Here is an 18,671-nt window from a genome sequence, read left to right on the forward strand (position 1 = left end):
ATAATGCCGCAGTACCGAATAGGTTTTGTTAATGGGCTGCTTTTAATTGAAAAAATTAAAGTCGACTGTTTTTCATGTGGATATGATGAAGTTACACTTTTGTGCCCCAGCCATGTGAGTTTGACAGTATGTGGTGTATGAAGGAGACAGTTGTGTTTAACATTTTATGTTAACTCAGCATAAAGGAGGAGATGAAAAATCCTCAAAGGAAGATGTAATGTTAAGACAAAAAAAAACATGCTGAGCTAATGTAAAATGTGAAGCAGAAGTGTCTCATACAATTTCATCATACATATTAATACAGAATTGCAGCTTTATTTTTTCCATTTAAAAGCAGTCCACAAAAATAACCTATTCAGTACCCTGGCATTGTAGAATTTCATGTGTTTTTATAAATTATTGTTTCAGAAAAAAACTGTTGGTGGGGTGGGGGGTTGTGTGTCAATATATATATTGTGCAAAAGTAAATTTCTTTTTTCTGCCTGCAAAGATGTTGGTGATGAGATCAATATGAAAAGCGAGAATATTGTAGTTTACCTTATTTCTACCTATTAATTCAACTAAGGCCAATGCTCTTTTACATGACTAAAATATTAACATTTTTTCCTCGCATACCATTCTAACAACTCCACCATTACATGCGGAAACTCAAAGCCACACAAAGTATTTGATTCATAAGAGTATATAATTATTGGATATTTGTGCTAGGAAATTTGGTTGTAATTGTCACCCCTATTTTAAACACATGCAATAGAAACAAGGAACTGCAGATGCTGCTTTACAGAAGAAGACAAAAATGAAGGTGTAACTTAGCAGGTCAGGCAGCATCTCGGGAGAGAATGGATAGGTGATGTTTCGGGTCGGGATCCTTCTGAACCGGAACCTGACTCGAAATGTCACCCATCCATATTCTCCAAAGATGTTGCTCTGACCCGCTGAGTTACTCTAGTAAATTGTGTTGTCTTTGTTTACAAATTTATGTGTCTGTCTTGGCACCGCTGAAACACTCATGCCTTTGAATCAGAAGGATATTGGTTCGCATATCATTCCAGCGATCTGGGCATAGAAGCTAGACCGGTACTCGAGCAGTACTAGGGAGCATGCACTGCTTGAAATGCCATCTCACAGAGGGAGCGTTTACTTGATGCCACACAAATCCATTTCATAGGTTCTGATAAATATACATTCAGATGTTTTACTGAAAAATAAGATGATAATTTTAAAAAGAGAATAGTTTATAAAATGAACATGTTTTCAACGATATATAATTTATTAAAAATAGTATTTTTAATTGAATTTATTTAATGGGAAAAGTGTGAGTGCACAATTAGTATTAATTCTGTTTTCTGATCTTTTCTATACTAAATCATGTCTTGAATTCGGTTTTGCGTGGAAGTTGTTTTAAAGGGGGCATGGCAGCCCAGACATGATATAAAACATTAAGACAAGCATTTTGGACTATGCTTTTGCAGTAATTCACCTTCTATCAGCATTTACATGAGTTAAATCTTAATTTTGCATAAAACGTAGATTCATTAACAGGCCAGAATGTACTACAGACCTGTACATGATCATTGCATACTATATTTGTGTAACATCATTGATACACATAGTAATTGAGCAGTTGAATTATGTACTTTAAACTACTCTACTTGGTTAATGCTACTAAATGTCCAGTGTACTCAATAATATTCACCATTCTTTTGGGTTAAAGCCATTAATTGTTCCACACCTAATTGAAGGTGACCTGGGAATGATGTGATTTACGGCAAGCTCATGACTTTGCCTGGACAGCCAACAAAAGGAACATAAAAATTGTTCTATGAAGGAAGGAATGGCAGATGCTGGTAGACCCAAAATGCTGGAGTAACTCAGCAGAACAGGCAGCATCTCTGGGTAGAAGGGTGACGTTTTGAGTCGAGACCCTTCTTCAGATGTAAAAATTATTCTGTGTATTTTTCAAAATACAGGCTTATTTATGCTATGCAAGGTATGTTATTCAGAATAATATTGTTTGAAGAGTTACTGTGGCCCTCTGCCTACTTCCACATTACAGTTAATCACTCCAACATTCACCTGTTTCTGATTATTATGAATAACCTGGAGCGACAATAAAACATTGTTAGGAGAACACTGGAGGCCAAGGCTATCTTTAGCAATGACTCAACTATCTACTCTTTGAGATACTCAAGGAAGACACAAATTCTGTGAACCTCCTCCCATAGTTACAGTGAAAGTGACAACAGCCCATGTTTCTATGGTACTTAATCCATGCAGTTAGATGTTAGGGATTTCTTTAAATCGTTAACCGGAGGGCAGTTAGGGTTCTGATTCAACAGATAACTTACGCTGTTTTGTGCCTGATGCCCAAATTCATTACGTTTGTGGCCTTAAAGTGGAACAGCAAAGAGATAGTATTTCAACTTCCACTGGATTAATATTTCTCTCAAGATACATCAGCTATCAATAGGTATTAGCACTGCAGAAGATTGTAGCTCAGGAAGGCACTACAATCAACAGAGAAATGTATGTGCTAATTTTCTGTGAAACTGAATTGAACATTGATTTTGTACGTAAACTCCAGTTGGGTCACGTTAATTGTCAATTACAGAAGTACAGTGAGATACAGTTCCAGTAAAAATCTTTCTTGGAGTGGAAGCACAGTTGTGTTGGTGGGAATCAGGGCCATCCCACAGAAGGGTCTGAAGAAGGGTCTCGACCCGAAACGTCACCCATTCCTTCTCTCCCGAGATGCTGCCTGACCTGCTGAGTTACTCCAGCATTTTGTGAATAAATCGATTTGCACCAGCATCTGCAGTTATTTTCTTATACTACTTGTTGCTCCATCCCACAGATTCTCTTTTTTTTCCCACGTGGTTATGGGATACCAGTTTGATTGTCAATGTATTTTGTAGCAGTACATTCGCTTCAGGCTGAGGGTTACTTCTGGATCAGAAACATCAGACTGGCATCGGCTGATGTCAAAAGGAATAATAACGAAAAGGAATAATAACGGGCTGCACCATTTCTATTATTCTTTTTGTTCTTGCCATGAACATGGTGGCCAAGTCAGCCGAGGTGGAATGCAGAGGCCCCCTAACCAAGTCTGGTGTACGACAGCCCCCAATAAGAGCTTTTATAGACGACCTTACCATCACCACAACATTGATCCCAGGGAGTAGGTGGATCCTACAAGGTCTTGAAAAACTTATCACCTGGGCAAGGATGAGTTTCAAGCCAACCAAGTCAAGGTCCATGGTGCTGAAGAAGGGGAAGGTGACTGACAAATTCCACTTCTTATTATCCGGAACTGCCATTCCTTCCATCACTGAGAAACCTGTCAAGAGTTTGGGGAAGTTTTTTGATGCAACTCTGAAAGACTCTGCCGCCATTCAAAAGTCCATCGAAGACCTTGAAACCCGGCTCACCAAAGTCGACAAGTCAGGCCTGCCTGCCAGATTCAAGGCCTGGATCTATCAGCATTCCATCCTGCCCCGAGTCTTGTGGCCTCTGCTGGTTTACACTGTTCCATTGACCACAGTTGATTCCCTCGAAAGGAAAATCAGTGGCTTTCTCCGCAAGTGGCTTGGCCTTCCCTGCAGCCTCAACAGTGCAGCACTGTACGGGGCCAGTAACATCTTGCAGCTCCCATTCAGTGGCCTCACTGAAGAGTTTATGGTGGCACGAAGAAGACAAGCCCTACAGTACAGGGACTCCAAGGACCAGAAGGTGTCATCGGCTGGCATCGAGGTGAGAACAGGGAAGAAATGGAGGGCGGAGAAAACAATGGAGATGGCAGAGTCACGCCTAAGGCAAAAGGCATTGGTGGGAGTCATGGCAACTGGCAGAGCGGGCTTGGGATACTTCCCTAAGGCCCAGGTTGGCATGGCCCAGGGCAAGGAGAGACACCATCTCATCCAGGAAGAGGTCCGAGCAGATGTGGAGGAAGAGTGTGTGAGCAGGACGGTGGGGCTCAGGCAGCAGGGAGCGTGGACAAGGTGGGAGAGCATACCGCAGCGCAGGATTACCTGGTCAAACATCATGCAGGCAGACTTCCAGCGCATCCGGTTCCTTGTCCAAGCTGTCTACGATGCCCTACCAAGCCCAGCAAACCTCCACGTCTTGGGCAAGAGCGAGACACCTTCCTGCCCACTTTGCTCTGGAAGAGGATCATTAGAACATCTCCTCAGCAGCTGCCCAAAGTCTGCTATCGGTCGGAGAAGTCTGCTATCGGAGAAGGTCGCTATCGGTGGCGCCATGACCAGGTGCTCAAGGTGGTTGCTGAGAGCATAGCCACTGCCATCAGTAACAGCAAACACCACCACGCCCCAAAGAAATCAATCACTTTTGGCAAAGCTGGAGAGAAGCTTCGGCCACAACCAAAAACAAAGGCGGGCCTCCTCTACACGGCCACTGACTGGCAGCTGCGCGTCGATCTGTGTTAGCAGCTGAAATTTCCACAGCACATCACAGCAACATCACTCCGGCCAGACATGATCATCACCTCCGAAGTGACAAAACAGCTGCATTCTGGAGCTGACAGTGCCCTGGGAAGAGCGTATTGAAGAAGCTAATGAGGGGAAACGCGCAAAGTACCTGGAACTGGTGGGGATGTGCCAGGACAGAGGCTGGAAGACATGCTATGAACCCATAGAGGTGGGCTGTAGATGCTTTGCAGGACGCTCACTCTGCAAAGTCCTCAACAAGTTGGGCATTACGGGGCTGGCAAAGAAGAGGGCCATTCAATCAGCAAGCAAAGCCGCAGAGAAAGCCACTAGATGGCTTTGGATTAAGAGGGCTGATCCGTTGGCAGGTGCTGCTGGGATGCAAGTCGGGGCCTGATCAACCCCGGCTGGGTCACCTGGGCGAGGGTGTTATGAGATGAGACCCGAAACACCCGATGACCCCAGGTCACATCACTGAGGATGCGTCCCAGTGCATCCAGAAGATGTATCTTTCACATCACATGTAACTTTTTTTAAATCCCCTCTTTTTTTGACAAAATTGTCATAGTTGGTAGTATGCTCATCTTCAGTCATAGAATTGTGGTTAGAGTCATAGTCTTGATACTTGAGTACAAAAATCCAGTTTGAATATCTAAAATGGATGATTTAAAAAATGTCTTACACAAATAGAAATCAAACAAGGATGAGACAGTAAAACAAACAACAGAATTTGAATAGCTTGAATGGAGCCTTGGAGCTAAAACGAACGAGTAGGACTAGGGAAACTCCTAGATTTTCCCACTATGTTGCAGATAGCATTTTTATAATGACTACTAGACCAAGTGGACCTGTTGGGGCCCAAACCTCCTGCATTGGTGCAGCACCCTCTCCTTCCCTCCTCCCCCCCTCGGCTCCTCCCTCCCTCCGCTCCTCCCTCCCCCTCCCCTCCCCCCCCCCACTCCACCCCCCTCAACCCCCCTTATCCTCTCTCCCCCCCCTCCCTGCCTAGGAGATAGATTTAAACTTTAAAATGTGAATTACTTTAAAAAGATAACACTGATTTCAATGAAACATCCATTAGCACCAAAGGGACGACGGTGAATATGGTGGGGCTAAAATTGTCACGCTACCGTGTACCATTTTGGCTGTATTTCAGGAACAAACAAACGAGAGTTTTAGTATATAGATGTCTATAGAGGCATCTAAATATTCTAATTCTAAAACTAGCATAAACCCTTGTTAACTTAGCTGTTTTACAGCTTGAATTTTGGGTGTGTAGACTGTTTATGTGGCAATGTTGAAATAGTCTAAATTGAGCCTTAATGTGAAGTTTAGAATTTCCTGTTTCTTCCCACAGGGAGTTCAAAACAACTGATCCTGGTAGAAGTATTGCCAAACTCTCAGTTCATACTGAAACTTGGCCTTTTTTTTAAACTAAAGTGTGACTAACCAATATTAAATGCCATTAACAAGCCATTATATGTAAAGTTCTGTAACTCAATACTGCTCAAAATGATATGCCTAACTACATGGGCATTGTTTATTTGTGTTATATAAATAAGTTATGTTGCTCCTAGCTGTGTTTAGTACCTGTGTTCAATATATGGTTTCTTTGCAAATGTTTCTTATGCCTCTTTTAATGTATTTTGAGGGAACTTGCTTGCAGGTAAATTGCAGTATTTGGTTATAAATAAATTCCAGTTTCTGAAATATACAGGAACACATGTTTTGACAACGCTTCTTTAATTCAAACATATTTTCTTGCTAATCTTGAAGGGCTGATGATAAAGTACGAAGTGGCCCTGGCACTTGATGGAACCAGAAAAAAATGGCAATGTTCCCAGAATAACCTATAGTGTTGTGTTTTTTGGCTTCCAAATTGGAAATTGAGAGTAGACCAATTAATCCTATTGCTTAACTATCAGAAGTAACTGTGGAATTAAATTTTGCTTTTATATTCTAGAAACGTGAAAAACTTGATTTCTGCAAAACATCTTTTTCTCAATAACATTTTTCCACGTCTAGTCACACAGTACATAAATAGGCGCGCTATGTCCATACCCACAATCAACCTCTGCACTGCAGCCTGGGTTTACAAAAAAATTACTCCTTTGGTGTAAGGAGGAGTGTGCATTCATCATACGTTTACCATAGCAGATACTTATATATAGGCCTACAACTGTCCTTAACTATTGTTGTCTGTACTGTAAAATGGAGACATAAAGAGACATCACTGGAAGAACTCGGTAGGTCAGGCAGCATCTGTGGAGGAAATGGATGGATTACCGATTCGAGTCAGGGCCCTTCTTTACACTAATTTGCCGCTAAACTTGGAAAACTATTTTAAGTATGCAAACGCAGGGGAAGAAAAGAGAAGAGTATTTGTAAGCAGTAATTTATTCATCCTAATTTAATTTACTTGGCTAGATATATATCTTTATATTTTGAAACAGAAATTAGCTTTCAAGTTTAACGTGTGCTTTGGTTTACAAAATATCCAATTCAGATGGTTATAAATTGACTCTAAATTGTAATTTTGAAAATATTAACCAGATCTCTCCATTAAATGCTTCTGCAGTAACATAGTCGTTGTGTTATTATTCTTCAACATTTAACTATGTTAAGTTGTTCTATGATGAGGTAAAGGATTTCTTGATGCGAGAGTGCATCAGTGTGGTTACCGTAATGTTTAACTAGAAATTTCAAGATAATCCTGTATACATGAGTCTAACTCTGCAGTCAATATGCTCCCCTTATATGAATGTTTTTTTCCACTTTGCCTTTAATAACCTTGTTTGTCAGCGTTTTTACTACTTCTGGTGGCGTATGGTACTAATTCCAGTTGATGATCATGATGTCTGATCTGTCCCTCTGATATTGCTGGTGTACAGTATTCCCAAAACTTGCACAGCTTACTACAACAATAATAGCAAGCATTAACAAGGGAAGCGATATATCTTAACAGATGTAAAATACATGTAAGATAGACGCAAAATGCTGGAATAACTCAGCAGTCTGGATAGAAGGAATGGGTGGCGTTTCTGGTCGAGACCTTAACTGAGAGTCAGAGGAGAGATAAAGAAGGGTGAAGTGTGTGAAAACGAGATATCAAAAGAGAGAAAGATTAAGGAAAATATAGAGTAGAAAAATGTTAGCTCGGAGAAGGTGACAACAAAGCAAACAGAGATAAAATGTAATCGGGGTCAGTCAGACTGGTCGGAGAACTGGAAAGGGGGAGGGATAGAAAGAGGGAAAGCACAGGCTACTTGGTTAGAGAAGCCAATATTTATACCGCTGAGGCGTAAGTTGCCCAAGCGAAATATGAGGTGCTGTTCCTCGAATTTGCGCTCGGCCTCACTCTGACAATGGAGGAGGCCCAGGACAGAAAGGTCATTGTGGGAATGGGAGGGGGAGTTAAGTGTTTAGCAACTAGCAGATCAGGTTGGTTTAGATGGATTGAGCGGAGGTGTTCAGCAAAACGATTGCTGCGCCTGTGCTTGGTCTCCAATGTAAATTTAGTCTTACTAATTTATACGCAATTAACGTGCACGTGCCCAATGATCATCTATTGGTCCTTTCTATTTATTGATCAAAAATTCAGTTACCTGCATTTGGATTCTCAGTCAGCCACATGTGTTAAGTGTCTGACAAATTGGATAGCACTGAGCAATGTGACAGTTTTAAACAAAAATTTAACACACTATTCACAACTATAGGTTCCAATGAAATGAAAAGGAATTGTGGATGCTGGTTTATCTCAAAGGTAGCTACAAATTGCTGGTGTAACTCAACGGGCAGGCAGCATCACAGGAGAAAATGTATTTTCTTACACTATTTCCATGCTGTATCGTTAAAACTAAAACCTGCAGCAGTCAGTCCAGAGATGGATCCCCTCTCTGTTTCTCATTGTTATTTGCTTTTTGTTGGCATCTAATTTACTGCTCCCTTAACTAATTTCTCTATTAATTCCTTTAAATTTCATTTCTGAGTGAATTGAATTTGTCTCCCAGTATCTCACGTGTCTCCCAAATCTCCGTCAAACTATCCCTGGTGTCTCCATTGTGTTGAAGATTGTGAAGTACAGAGTATCACAAGGAATCGTAGATCTGCTCTCTGTCAGATTATGCAGAATTTTACTGTGACAGATGTGTCCTCCATCTGCTTCAGGTGACTGGATTTCCTGCCCTCTTTCTGTGATGTACATCTTTCAGGATATAGAGCTTTGTTCTCCTGCTTTTTAAATCATTATGAGTTCTGCATCTTTACTAATCATCTGAGTGAAAATTACCAGATCACAAAATCTAGTGGTGCAGCAGTAGAGTTGCTGCCTTTCAGCGCCAGAGACCTTGCGTCAATCCTGACTACCTGTAAGGAGTACAGACTCCTGACTCCTGTAAGGAGTTTATACTTTCTCCCGGGAACTGCGTGGGTTTTCTCTGGATGCTCTAGTTTCCTCCCATTTCAAAGATGCATTGTTCAAAAGGTTTATGCATTGACGAATTCTCCACCCGCTTGTTAGGCAATTTTAATCAGGAGGTTTGGGGGTAGCAGCCAGGGTTCTAAACATGAGGCAGTCTTTAGATTGTTCAAATGTAACCACAAGCAGTAATCTGTGTTGAATTTACAAGAGCAACTGCATTAATCTGTGAGGAGAGTCAGCTACTGGCTCTCAGCAGCAGGCCACTTAAGACATATGCTTTGAAAACTGACATAACTATGAGACATTCTGATATGCCTTGACCAAATGGAGAAACAATTGAGCTGTGTGAATTGGCCTACTTCAAACCAGTCGTCAGACATCTTTGGTTAAAATATTTTGCACTATTGTGACGGAGATCAAGGAAGGATCCAGTCTGGCCTATCTTGCTACTTAACACATGGACATAGATATATTCGGTCTGTCATTCAGAGTTTGGGGTGTTAATGTATCCATAGGGTACATTGTTTTAGATGTCTGGATTGACAACAAAGATGCTTGCACATTCAGATGTGGCCTTGTCAGCTGAGGTGTGCTCCCATTGCAAATAAGAAATTCAATGAAACCACTTGTCTACATCTAAAAATACTGAAATAAATTATGCAATTGCAACAATTGAAACTATTTAATTACCTTTTTATGCTTCAAGAATATAAAAACTGCAGTTTTGAGTTCAGGGAGCTTTCTTTTGGGAGGTTCTCCTAGAAGATTCTTCCACCAGGTCTCCTCCTGAATGTCTCTCCCAGGACTCCACATCGATGTCGAGCGCCTTCAAATCTCTTTTGCAGACATCCTTGTAACGTAGCTGGGGGCGGCCGATGGTTCTCCTCCCAGATGTTAGCTCTCCATAGAGGATGTCTTTTGGAATACGGCCATCCTCCATGCGGTGGACATGGCCCAGCCACCACAGCCTGCGCTGCCTGAGTAGAGTGTACATACTCGGAAGACCAGCGCGAGACAGAATCTCGGTGTTGGACACTCTGTCTTGCCAGGATATACCCAGGATACGGCGGATGCTTCTAAGATGGAAGGTGTTGAGTCTTCGCTCCAGTCTGGCATATGTAGTCCATGTCTCACTGCCGCACAACAGCGTGCTATTGACACAGGCGTTGTAGACTGCTATCTTTGTCTTCACTGTCAGCTTTGGATTGGTCCACACTCGAGTTGTGAGGCGAGCGACAGTTGTAGCTGCCTTCCCAATCCTCTTGTCAATCTCTGTGTCCAAGGAGAAGTTGTCAGTGATGGTGGAGCCGAGGTACGTGAACTGATGGACGGCATCGAGTTCGTAGACTTCGATGGTGATGACAGGCGGTGCCTCTGTATCCTGCCCCAGGACGTTCGTCTTCTTCAGGCTGATGGTCAGCCCAAAGTCCTTGCAAGCCCGATAGAAGCGGTCCATCAGTGACTGTAGATCCTGCTGGGTGTGGGACACAACTGCTGCGTCATCAGCGAACAACATGTCTCTGATGAGAGCCTCACGTACTTTTGTCTTGGCTCGGAGGCGGGTGAGGTTGAAGAGTCTGCCGTCTGATCTAGTACGCAGGTAGATCCCCTCTGTGGCGGTGCTGAAGGCATGTTTCAGGAGCAGAGCGAAGAAAATCCCAAAGAGTGGGAGCGGGGACGCAGCCTTGTTTGACGCCACTGCGGATGTCGAAGGGCTCCGAGAAACGGCCATTGAACTGCACTGTCCCCTTCGTGTTGATGTGGAAGGATTCTATCATGCTCTGCATTTTTGTTGGGCAGCCGATCTTTGGGAGAGCTTTGAATAGGCCATCTCTGCTGACGAAGTCAAACGCCTTGGTGAGGTCAATGAAAGCAATATCCAGGGGCATCCGCTGTTCTCTGCACTTCTGGAGCTGACGAAGGGAGAAGACCATGTCTACTGTTGACCTTCCAGCTCGGAAACCGCACTGTGAGTCTGGGTAGAAATGTTCTGCCAGCTTCTGCAGGCGGATCAAGATGACCCGAGCAAAGACCTTGCCGACGATGTTGAGGAGGGAGATGCCTCTCTAGTTGTTGCAGTCGCTTCTCTCGCCCTTGTTCTTGTAGAGGGTAATGATCGTGGCATCCCTCATGTCCTGCGGTACAGCTCCTTGCCAGCACTGGCAGAGGACATCATGCAAAGGAAGCAGTAAGGTAGTCTTGCAGTGCTTGATCAGGTCAGGGGGAATCCCGTCGCTGCCTGGGGCCTTGCCTGAGGCCAGGCTGTCAATGGCCTTGCTGAGCTCTTCTACCGTCGGTTCTCCATCTAACTCATCCATGGTCGGCAGGCACTCAATGGCATCAAGGGCTGAGGAGGACACAGTGTTCTCTCTTGAGTAGAGGTCGGAGTAGTGTTCCACCCATCTCTCCATCTGTTGGCATTTGTCTGTGATTACTTCCCCAGTGGAGGATTTGAGGGGGGCTGTCTTGCTCTGGACTGGTCCTAGTGCCTTCTTAATGCCATTGTACATTCCCCTGATGTTCCCTGGTAGGAAGTAAAGAATGAACATTACCTGACATCCAGTTGACCTTCAACCTCTTCTTGACTATGTACACATTAAATCAGACACCCCTTGCAGCCTGATGCATGCTTTCCATGGTCTGCTAGCTTATTTTTCAATCAGTCCTTTGATTCGTGTTGCTTGGTGGAATCTTAACTTTGCCAAATTATTACATCTCCGTTCAAGCACTTCACTCGGTGGTCAGTTAAACTGGTGTTGTTTGGAAGATTTGCTGTTATTAATGCATTTCCAGGGTCGCTAATCTTAGAATTATTTAATGTATGAAAGGAATGAATTGAAATTCAATGTGTTTATTTTTAGTGGAAAATTGGTTTCCCCCAAATGGAAAAATTTTAAAGGATTGAAACTTTTGTGGAGAGACAAGATTCGACTGAACAACGCTATCTGGAGGGCATGGTATATGCAATGTAAGTTAAAATATCTTTATCTCTTTCCTTAAAAATTGATTTGAACTGCACTGTGATGTTTAGTAAGTTAGTTCATTTCTTCACCCAAAGTGCAGCTTTATCAAGGGTGTCCCAACTCACTTCTTGAATCTGGTTTCTGGAGAAAAGGAGTAGGTGATGTTTCCATCATTTTGTGTCCATCTTCGGTATCAACCAGCATCTGCAGTTCCATCCTACACATTTTGTGAGCTCCCTGTTACTTTTGCTGTTTTGATGATTCTTAACCTGGCAGTTATTGATTGTCAAATATCATTTTAGAAATTATTGAAGCATCAAGAGTAATCAGCATGCGGAAAGAGAAATGGGCGTCCCCAGTTTTTCATGTCACTGTAAACATTGTTGTTTCTCTTGGCTTATAGATCTAAACTAAACTCAAAGACAAAACAGGTCATTAAATATATCCTTGCAACTCCTGCCTCCAAAGTTGGATGAAATATAAATGCATTAAATCAAGAATACTGGCAGATGATTTCCTCCTATGTCACTGGAGCTGCTGTGCAGAAGTGGTTTATGCTGACTTATTTATTTTCCTTGCACAACGTTGCATCTCTCTCCTGATGGCATATCTCATGTTGAATGTTGCCGGTTTATACTACTGCCTATATCATTTGCCATCAGGACTGTTAACTCTCATATCACCAGGGACTAATTTAATTTATTGTATTAAAAAAAAAATTGTGTTAATTTTTTTTTTCTATTCTGTTTTGTAGTTTTAGCACAATCCGCAGGCGTTGCCACTTTCATTTCACTGCACATCTTGTATATGTATGTGACAAATAAACATGACTTGACTTGACCTTGTTTCCAATCCTGACGTTCCTGATCCTTAGCCAACCTAAGAGAATTTTTCTCTTCACTGAAATATGACATTAAATTGGAGACATATTCCAAAACACAAGCATTGTTTTCATCCATGTGGTTACACGATCATTGATTTCCATGCCAGTATTCCCAGACCCTTCAAGAATATGGAAAATTGAACAAGGTGACCAATAGAAAACCACCAGCTTAGATAAATGTTCATAAACATTTCCATATGATTACTTGCCTTTTTGCATAAAGTTCAATGCAGATTACTGACAACGTAACCTCCCAAAGCCTTTTATCCGTAATATAATTTGCACAATATATTTTTATCTATCTGCGTGGTTTGTTTTTCTCATTCTTCACTTCTCTATTGGAAGTATCAACTTGCTAGCACCGTTTGTGCCCTAATAGTTATGGAAGTAAAATCTTCTGTGGCAGTGATATGAAAGACTTGAACTGTTCTCACTGAAAGCCACATGCACACCTTTGACAAAGGTTATTGAATAGAATGCAAGAGCACCCTGGCCATGTTCTCTTCCCCAACCAACTTTGGTGGATGTGAGGAAGGCTTTTGTGTACTGGCAACTTGGCAAACATTTTTATTTGCTCAAGTAACAATGTTTTGTTTTCTCTTAGATGTGGAAAAACGAGACAATCCAGTTTGCCATTTTGTTACCCCACTAGATGGCACAATTGAGTTTGACGAAGCGCGAAAACCTGAAGTAAGTGACTGAAACTCCTACGTAGCCTGGTTGAAGTGGATGTTTAAAATTTGATAGGAAGACTCAATATAAATATTTAATCTTCCAGTGTAAAATTTGTTCCAAGATTGCCCTTCTTTTTTCCATGTTAACTACTGCTGCATGAATTTCAATCTGTGATTAAGGAGAAATATTTTAAATTGCAATGTTTTCATTTTCTAATGAAGAGATGGGAGATATTTGTTTTTTTAATAATTTTAACATTATAATTCTGTTTTTGATTACATGTTAATATGTGCTGTAGAGGGTTGTGTGACTTCGAACGGATTTATTTATTTTCCTAGGCTGCTACCGAAGGAAAATTCTGGAAAAGAAGAATTGAAATTGTAAAAAGAGAGTATCACAAATGGCGTACATACTTCAAGAAAAGGGTAATCCATTTTCATTCTGGTGTATTAATAATGGATGGTTCTGCCTTTTTTAAGTAACTTAACATCTTAACGTCATATGTTTGGATTCTCACAACACATTTAAAGTAGAAATGTTATTATCTGATTAGAATGATCTCGTCAGGTCTTATGCCGAGCGTGTTTCAAAATGTTGTTGATTTCTTTAACATTTCTCACTTTTTTCCTTTTCTAGTTGCAAAAGCACAAAGATGAGGACCTTTCATGTCTGATTAAAGTAAGTTTTGAAAGAAAAGCAAAAACGTTCATCAAAGTTGAATTAAAAAATATTTCACCTGATTATGCTTCTGACATCAGCACCAATCTGAGCTTGTTTGAATATTTCTTTAAATGGGTGATTGCAACATATGATCATGTCTCTGAAGCTTATTTATACAAGTCGGCTCTTGGGATAAACATGCAGAACATACCTTGGGTCATGGCATAGTGCCCGGTTATGGTGTGCGTCTTTGGATCTTGAAATCTGAATAGTTACATCATAGAAGGAGGCCACTTAGCCTGTACTGTCTCTACCAGCTCTGTGTAATCCATCTAGACTGCCCCTTCCATGCCTGCATATCCCTCCCTCTCTACCATGCACTGGATGCTCCCCTTTGAGTGCTGCACTTGACTCAACCTCCAAGTTCATTTGAAATCTATGGCCCCTAGTTCTTGGATCCTTATCCAATGTGGAATGTTTTCCCTTTATACATAACCTTTATGATTCTAAGTACTTTTCAGATCCCTTACAACCACCTCCTCTGTTCTGAGGGAAATACCCCAGCTTCACAAAGTGCTGAAGTAACTCTGGGTCAGGCAGCATCTATGGAGATCACAAATAGATGATGTTTCAGTTCAAGAGCTTTTTTCAGTCTATTCTGGAGAACATGGATTTTGGATCAAGAGTGTTTTATTGTCATGTGTTCCAGATAGAATAATGAAATTCTTACTTGCTGCAGCACAACAGAATATGTAAACATTGTCCATTGTAAACACTGTAAAGGTCGGGACCTTTCTTCAGAGATGCTGCCTGATCTGCTGAGTTATTCCAACACTTTGTGTCTTTTACTGTGAACCAGCATTTCAGTTCATTGTGCTTATATTGTTAGTAAACCTGTTTACATTTCAGCAGCACTAATAGATTGTGTTTTTCTATCGCACTCTGTAATGATGTTTAGCTTTCCGGGTTTGATGATGGATGCGCAGAAAGCTGCTGCCTTTCATTTCAAGATGATGACTTGGCATTATGGCGTGCAAAAAGAAAAGGGAGTGATACACCCGTTCCTATGGAGGAAGACCAGCTCCTAGATATGGATATGCTAATGTCTGAATTCTCTGACACGCTTTTTTCAACTTTGTCTTCACACCATCCTGTTGCCTGGCCTAACCCACGAGAGATTGGTTAGTGACATTTCCTGAAACATACGGTTCATCTTTACTTAAGATTTTATTCTAAGTTTTTATGCATCTACTTAACCAAAATGATGACCGTGATTGTGTGAAATGCTTGTTTATGTATGATCTTTGGGAAGATTTAGATTAATTAAAATTGTCTTGGCTGTTGCTATTTCCATACAATGTAAACTTTAATTAAAGCTAATAAGGTGCTATTTTCAATGCTGATATAATTTATCATCTGTGTCAGATTATTCTATGTTTCACATGGTAATTTCTTGGTTTCATACATGCACTAATGGGTTTTACATTCATGCCCTTTCTGGCACATTTGCTACATATTGGCCCGTATCTTCATGCAAGAATGCTGCGGCTCGCTACGAATGATTCATAGAGGACAACTCTGAAGCAATGAAGAGTACCCAAAGTGAAGCGTGTGAAGAGAAGGAGGAGGTTGCGAGAATGAAAGAGGGAGTAGAGGCTGCCAACGATGGCAAGCAGTACAGCGAGGCATGGAGGGTCGTGAACGAGATCAGTAGCAGGAGGAAGGTCAAGTCAACGGGAACTCTGCAGAGGACCGAATCAACACGTGGTTCATTCACTTCAAGAACCTACTTGGATCACCTCCAACTGTCACTGAGGAAGATGAGGAGATTGAGACTGTCCTCATGGATGTACAGATTCACGGCGGCCCCTTTACCTTGGAGGTGCTGCGAAAAGTGAAGACCTTGCTCTGATAACATCCCTCCAGAGGTGTTGAAAAACTGAGCTCGTCGACATCATGCTCAGGTTCTGCAACACAGTGCTAATGACGAATGACAAGCCAACACAATGGTCACAATCCAATATCATTCCCGTCCCCAAATTTGGGAGCCTGAACAAGACTGACAACTATCGTGGCATCAGCCTGACATGTGCCTTGGCCTAGGGCTGCTATCAACCCAAAGCTATGTTACAATCAGAACGGCTTCAGAGAAGAGGAATATGGTCACACAACGAAGGTATTTATTCACAAAATGCTGGAGTAACTCAGCAGGTCGGGCAGCATCTCAGGAGAGAAGGAATGGGTGACGTTTCGGGTCGGGACCCTTCTTCAGACATGGTCACACAGATCCTTGCCCTCCGAAGAATTATTGAGGAGGTGAAGAATAACAACCTGGCGGCCATCCTAACCTTCATTGACTTCAAGAAGGCGTTTGACTCGATTCATCGATGCAAAATGATGAGGATTTTGAAGGCTTATGGTATCCCTCCTCGTCTCCTGAGAGCCATTGAGGACATGCACTTGGGCACTACAGCCAAGGTTGTTACCCCGGATGGTATGAGCAAAGTGTTCAAAATCCTCGCGGGGGTCTTGCAGGAAGACATGTTGGCACCCTTTCTCTTTGTCATTGTCCTTGATTATGCAATGAGGCAGGCGCTCAAGGAACACGAGGACCTCGGCTTCACAATCACCCCAAGGTGTTTGAGAAGAATCGGGTCAGTCAACTGGTCAGAGCTCGGCTTCACTGATGACATCGTCCTGCTGTCAAACCAAATTGGGGAGGCACAAGACCTCGGCAGGATCGACACGGAGTGCGAAAAGTGGGCCTCCACCTCCCTCAATGCCAAGAAGACAGAGTACATGACGCTCAACAGTGGTGACCATCCCCCCGAATGCTCAGAAAAGTTCAAAATGTCAGTTGGAGGGACCACACCACCAACGCCCAGCTCTATGGGGAGATTCCACCTCTGACTGAGAAGATCAGGTCGAGAAGGATGAGGCTCGCTGGTCATTACCACCGCCATCCAGAAATAGCAGCAAACAAGGTTGTTTTGTGGGAACCCACCCATGGAAGACGGAACCCGGGACGGCCAAACAAGACGACGCTGAAGACATTGATGGAAGACGCATACATAGAGACAAAAGAGGAGCTTGCCAGCTGTACGGAGGGACAGATGTGTGGTGCGTCCGTCACCGTGCCCGTCAGAAACCAGCACCACTACGTCGCTAATGTTTTCAACGATTTTTTTTTTTTTTTAAATTTAAATTCATGCAAGATATTCAATTGGAAAATTGTGGCAGTTAGCATAGCCCATAAATTGGTCCATATATGCACAGTAGTCAACTTGTGACCAAGTGAATAATTTTGTGCGAGGACCCAATTCTAAGAAACTTAAATTCCAAGGTGTGTTTAATTAAATGCGCCTTACATGAGAAAATGGCTTGAGCATCAGTTGCTTAGGGGTCACTGCTGCAAGTTTGAGAGGAGAATTGCTATATAGGTTGGTTGCTGGTGATCAATGGTGAGGATTGGAGGGTTGATGGGGTGGATTGTTGTAGGTGATGTTTGGGAAGTGGTGAGGATGAGATTTGCACGAGGAAAGAGCAAAAACGAGGTAAGTAACTTAAAGATGAATACCCAAATTGGGTCACAGTGCTTGACTGGGCTCTGATTAGGCCAGCCCTCTTTAAACAATGATGTAGCAGGCCTCCTGGGCACTGGAGGGATGGTGGTGTCCATCTGTGCATTGTGTGTATCACTGGATGTTGATCTTTGCCCAAGTTCCCTAAGTGTCAGCATGTTAAATATGTGGAGGATCTGGAAAAAGTAACATAGACCTTACAATCTTTGTAGTAATAACCTATTTTAAATTCAATTTTCAGAGGAATTGAATGCTTCGTGACCTTAAAACTACTATCACAAAGTTCAAAATCTAGGGACTATGATTTAGGTATTGCGTATTGAAACATTCTTGTTGCTTCAACAGCTCATGCTGGCAATGCAGATATGATTCAGCCTGGACTGATCCCTCTTCAGCCCAATCTAGACTTCATGGACACATTTGAACCTTTCCAAGGTAAGATTTCTACAAGTACATTGAAGTTGAAAGGTGGGAGTTTATGTATAGAGTAAACTAATTTATTTCACGTTATTTTTGTGGAACGTAGAACAGTACAGCACAGGAACACAATGTGTTCACAATGTCTGTGCAGAACATAATACCAAATCAAACAATCCCCTCTGCTTGAATTGATCCATATCCCTTCATTCCCTGCATATCCATATTTGCATCCATGTAATCTTATAAAGTCTTTAAACTGGAAGCTTTCACCACCATCCCTGTCAGTGTGTTCCAGGCACCCACCATTCTCTGTGTTAAAAAGAAACTTGCTCTGCAGATCTCCTTTGTACTTTCCCCCTCTGACAAAGTGCTGGCTTGAAGGGCCAAATGGCCTCCTCCTGCATCTATTTTCTATGATTATGTCCTGCAGTCATTGACGTTTCCACCCTGGAGAGAAGGGTTATGACTGTCCACCCTATCTTATAATCTTATGTACTTCTGTCATGCCTCCCCTATACCTCCATGCTCCAGAGATAACAATCCTCTCTTTACAGCTAATTCCCTCTAACCAGGCAGCCTCCTGGCAAACCTTTTCTGCACCCTCTGTATAACCTCCACATCCTT

General features: G+C 42.2%; 1 protein-coding gene across 2 annotated transcripts in view; it reads left to right on the forward strand.

The window, feature by feature from the left end:
- mlxip (MLX interacting protein) overlaps positions 1–18,671 on the forward strand; it is a 72,847-nt gene that overhangs the window by 20,013 nt on the left and 34,163 nt on the right. For both annotated transcript variants that reach the window (XM_078421669.1, XM_078421670.1), the window contains exons 2-7: positions 11,727–11,833; positions 13,316–13,401; positions 13,725–13,811; positions 14,023–14,064; positions 15,005–15,227; positions 17,973–18,062. In XM_078421669.1, coding sequence (XP_078277795.1) covers positions 11,727–11,833; positions 13,316–13,401; positions 13,725–13,811; positions 14,023–14,064; positions 15,005–15,227; positions 17,973–18,062 — 635 coding nt within the window. The remainder of the gene's footprint in view (positions 1–11,726; positions 11,834–13,315; positions 13,402–13,724; positions 13,812–14,022; positions 14,065–15,004; positions 15,228–17,972; positions 18,063–18,671) is intronic.

The sequence above is a fragment of the Rhinoraja longicauda genome, chromosome 25 (assembly GCF_053455715.1).
Source record: "Rhinoraja longicauda isolate Sanriku21f chromosome 25, sRhiLon1.1, whole genome shotgun sequence".
Taxonomy (NCBI): domain Eukaryota; kingdom Metazoa; phylum Chordata; class Chondrichthyes; order Rajiformes; family Arhynchobatidae; genus Rhinoraja; species Rhinoraja longicauda.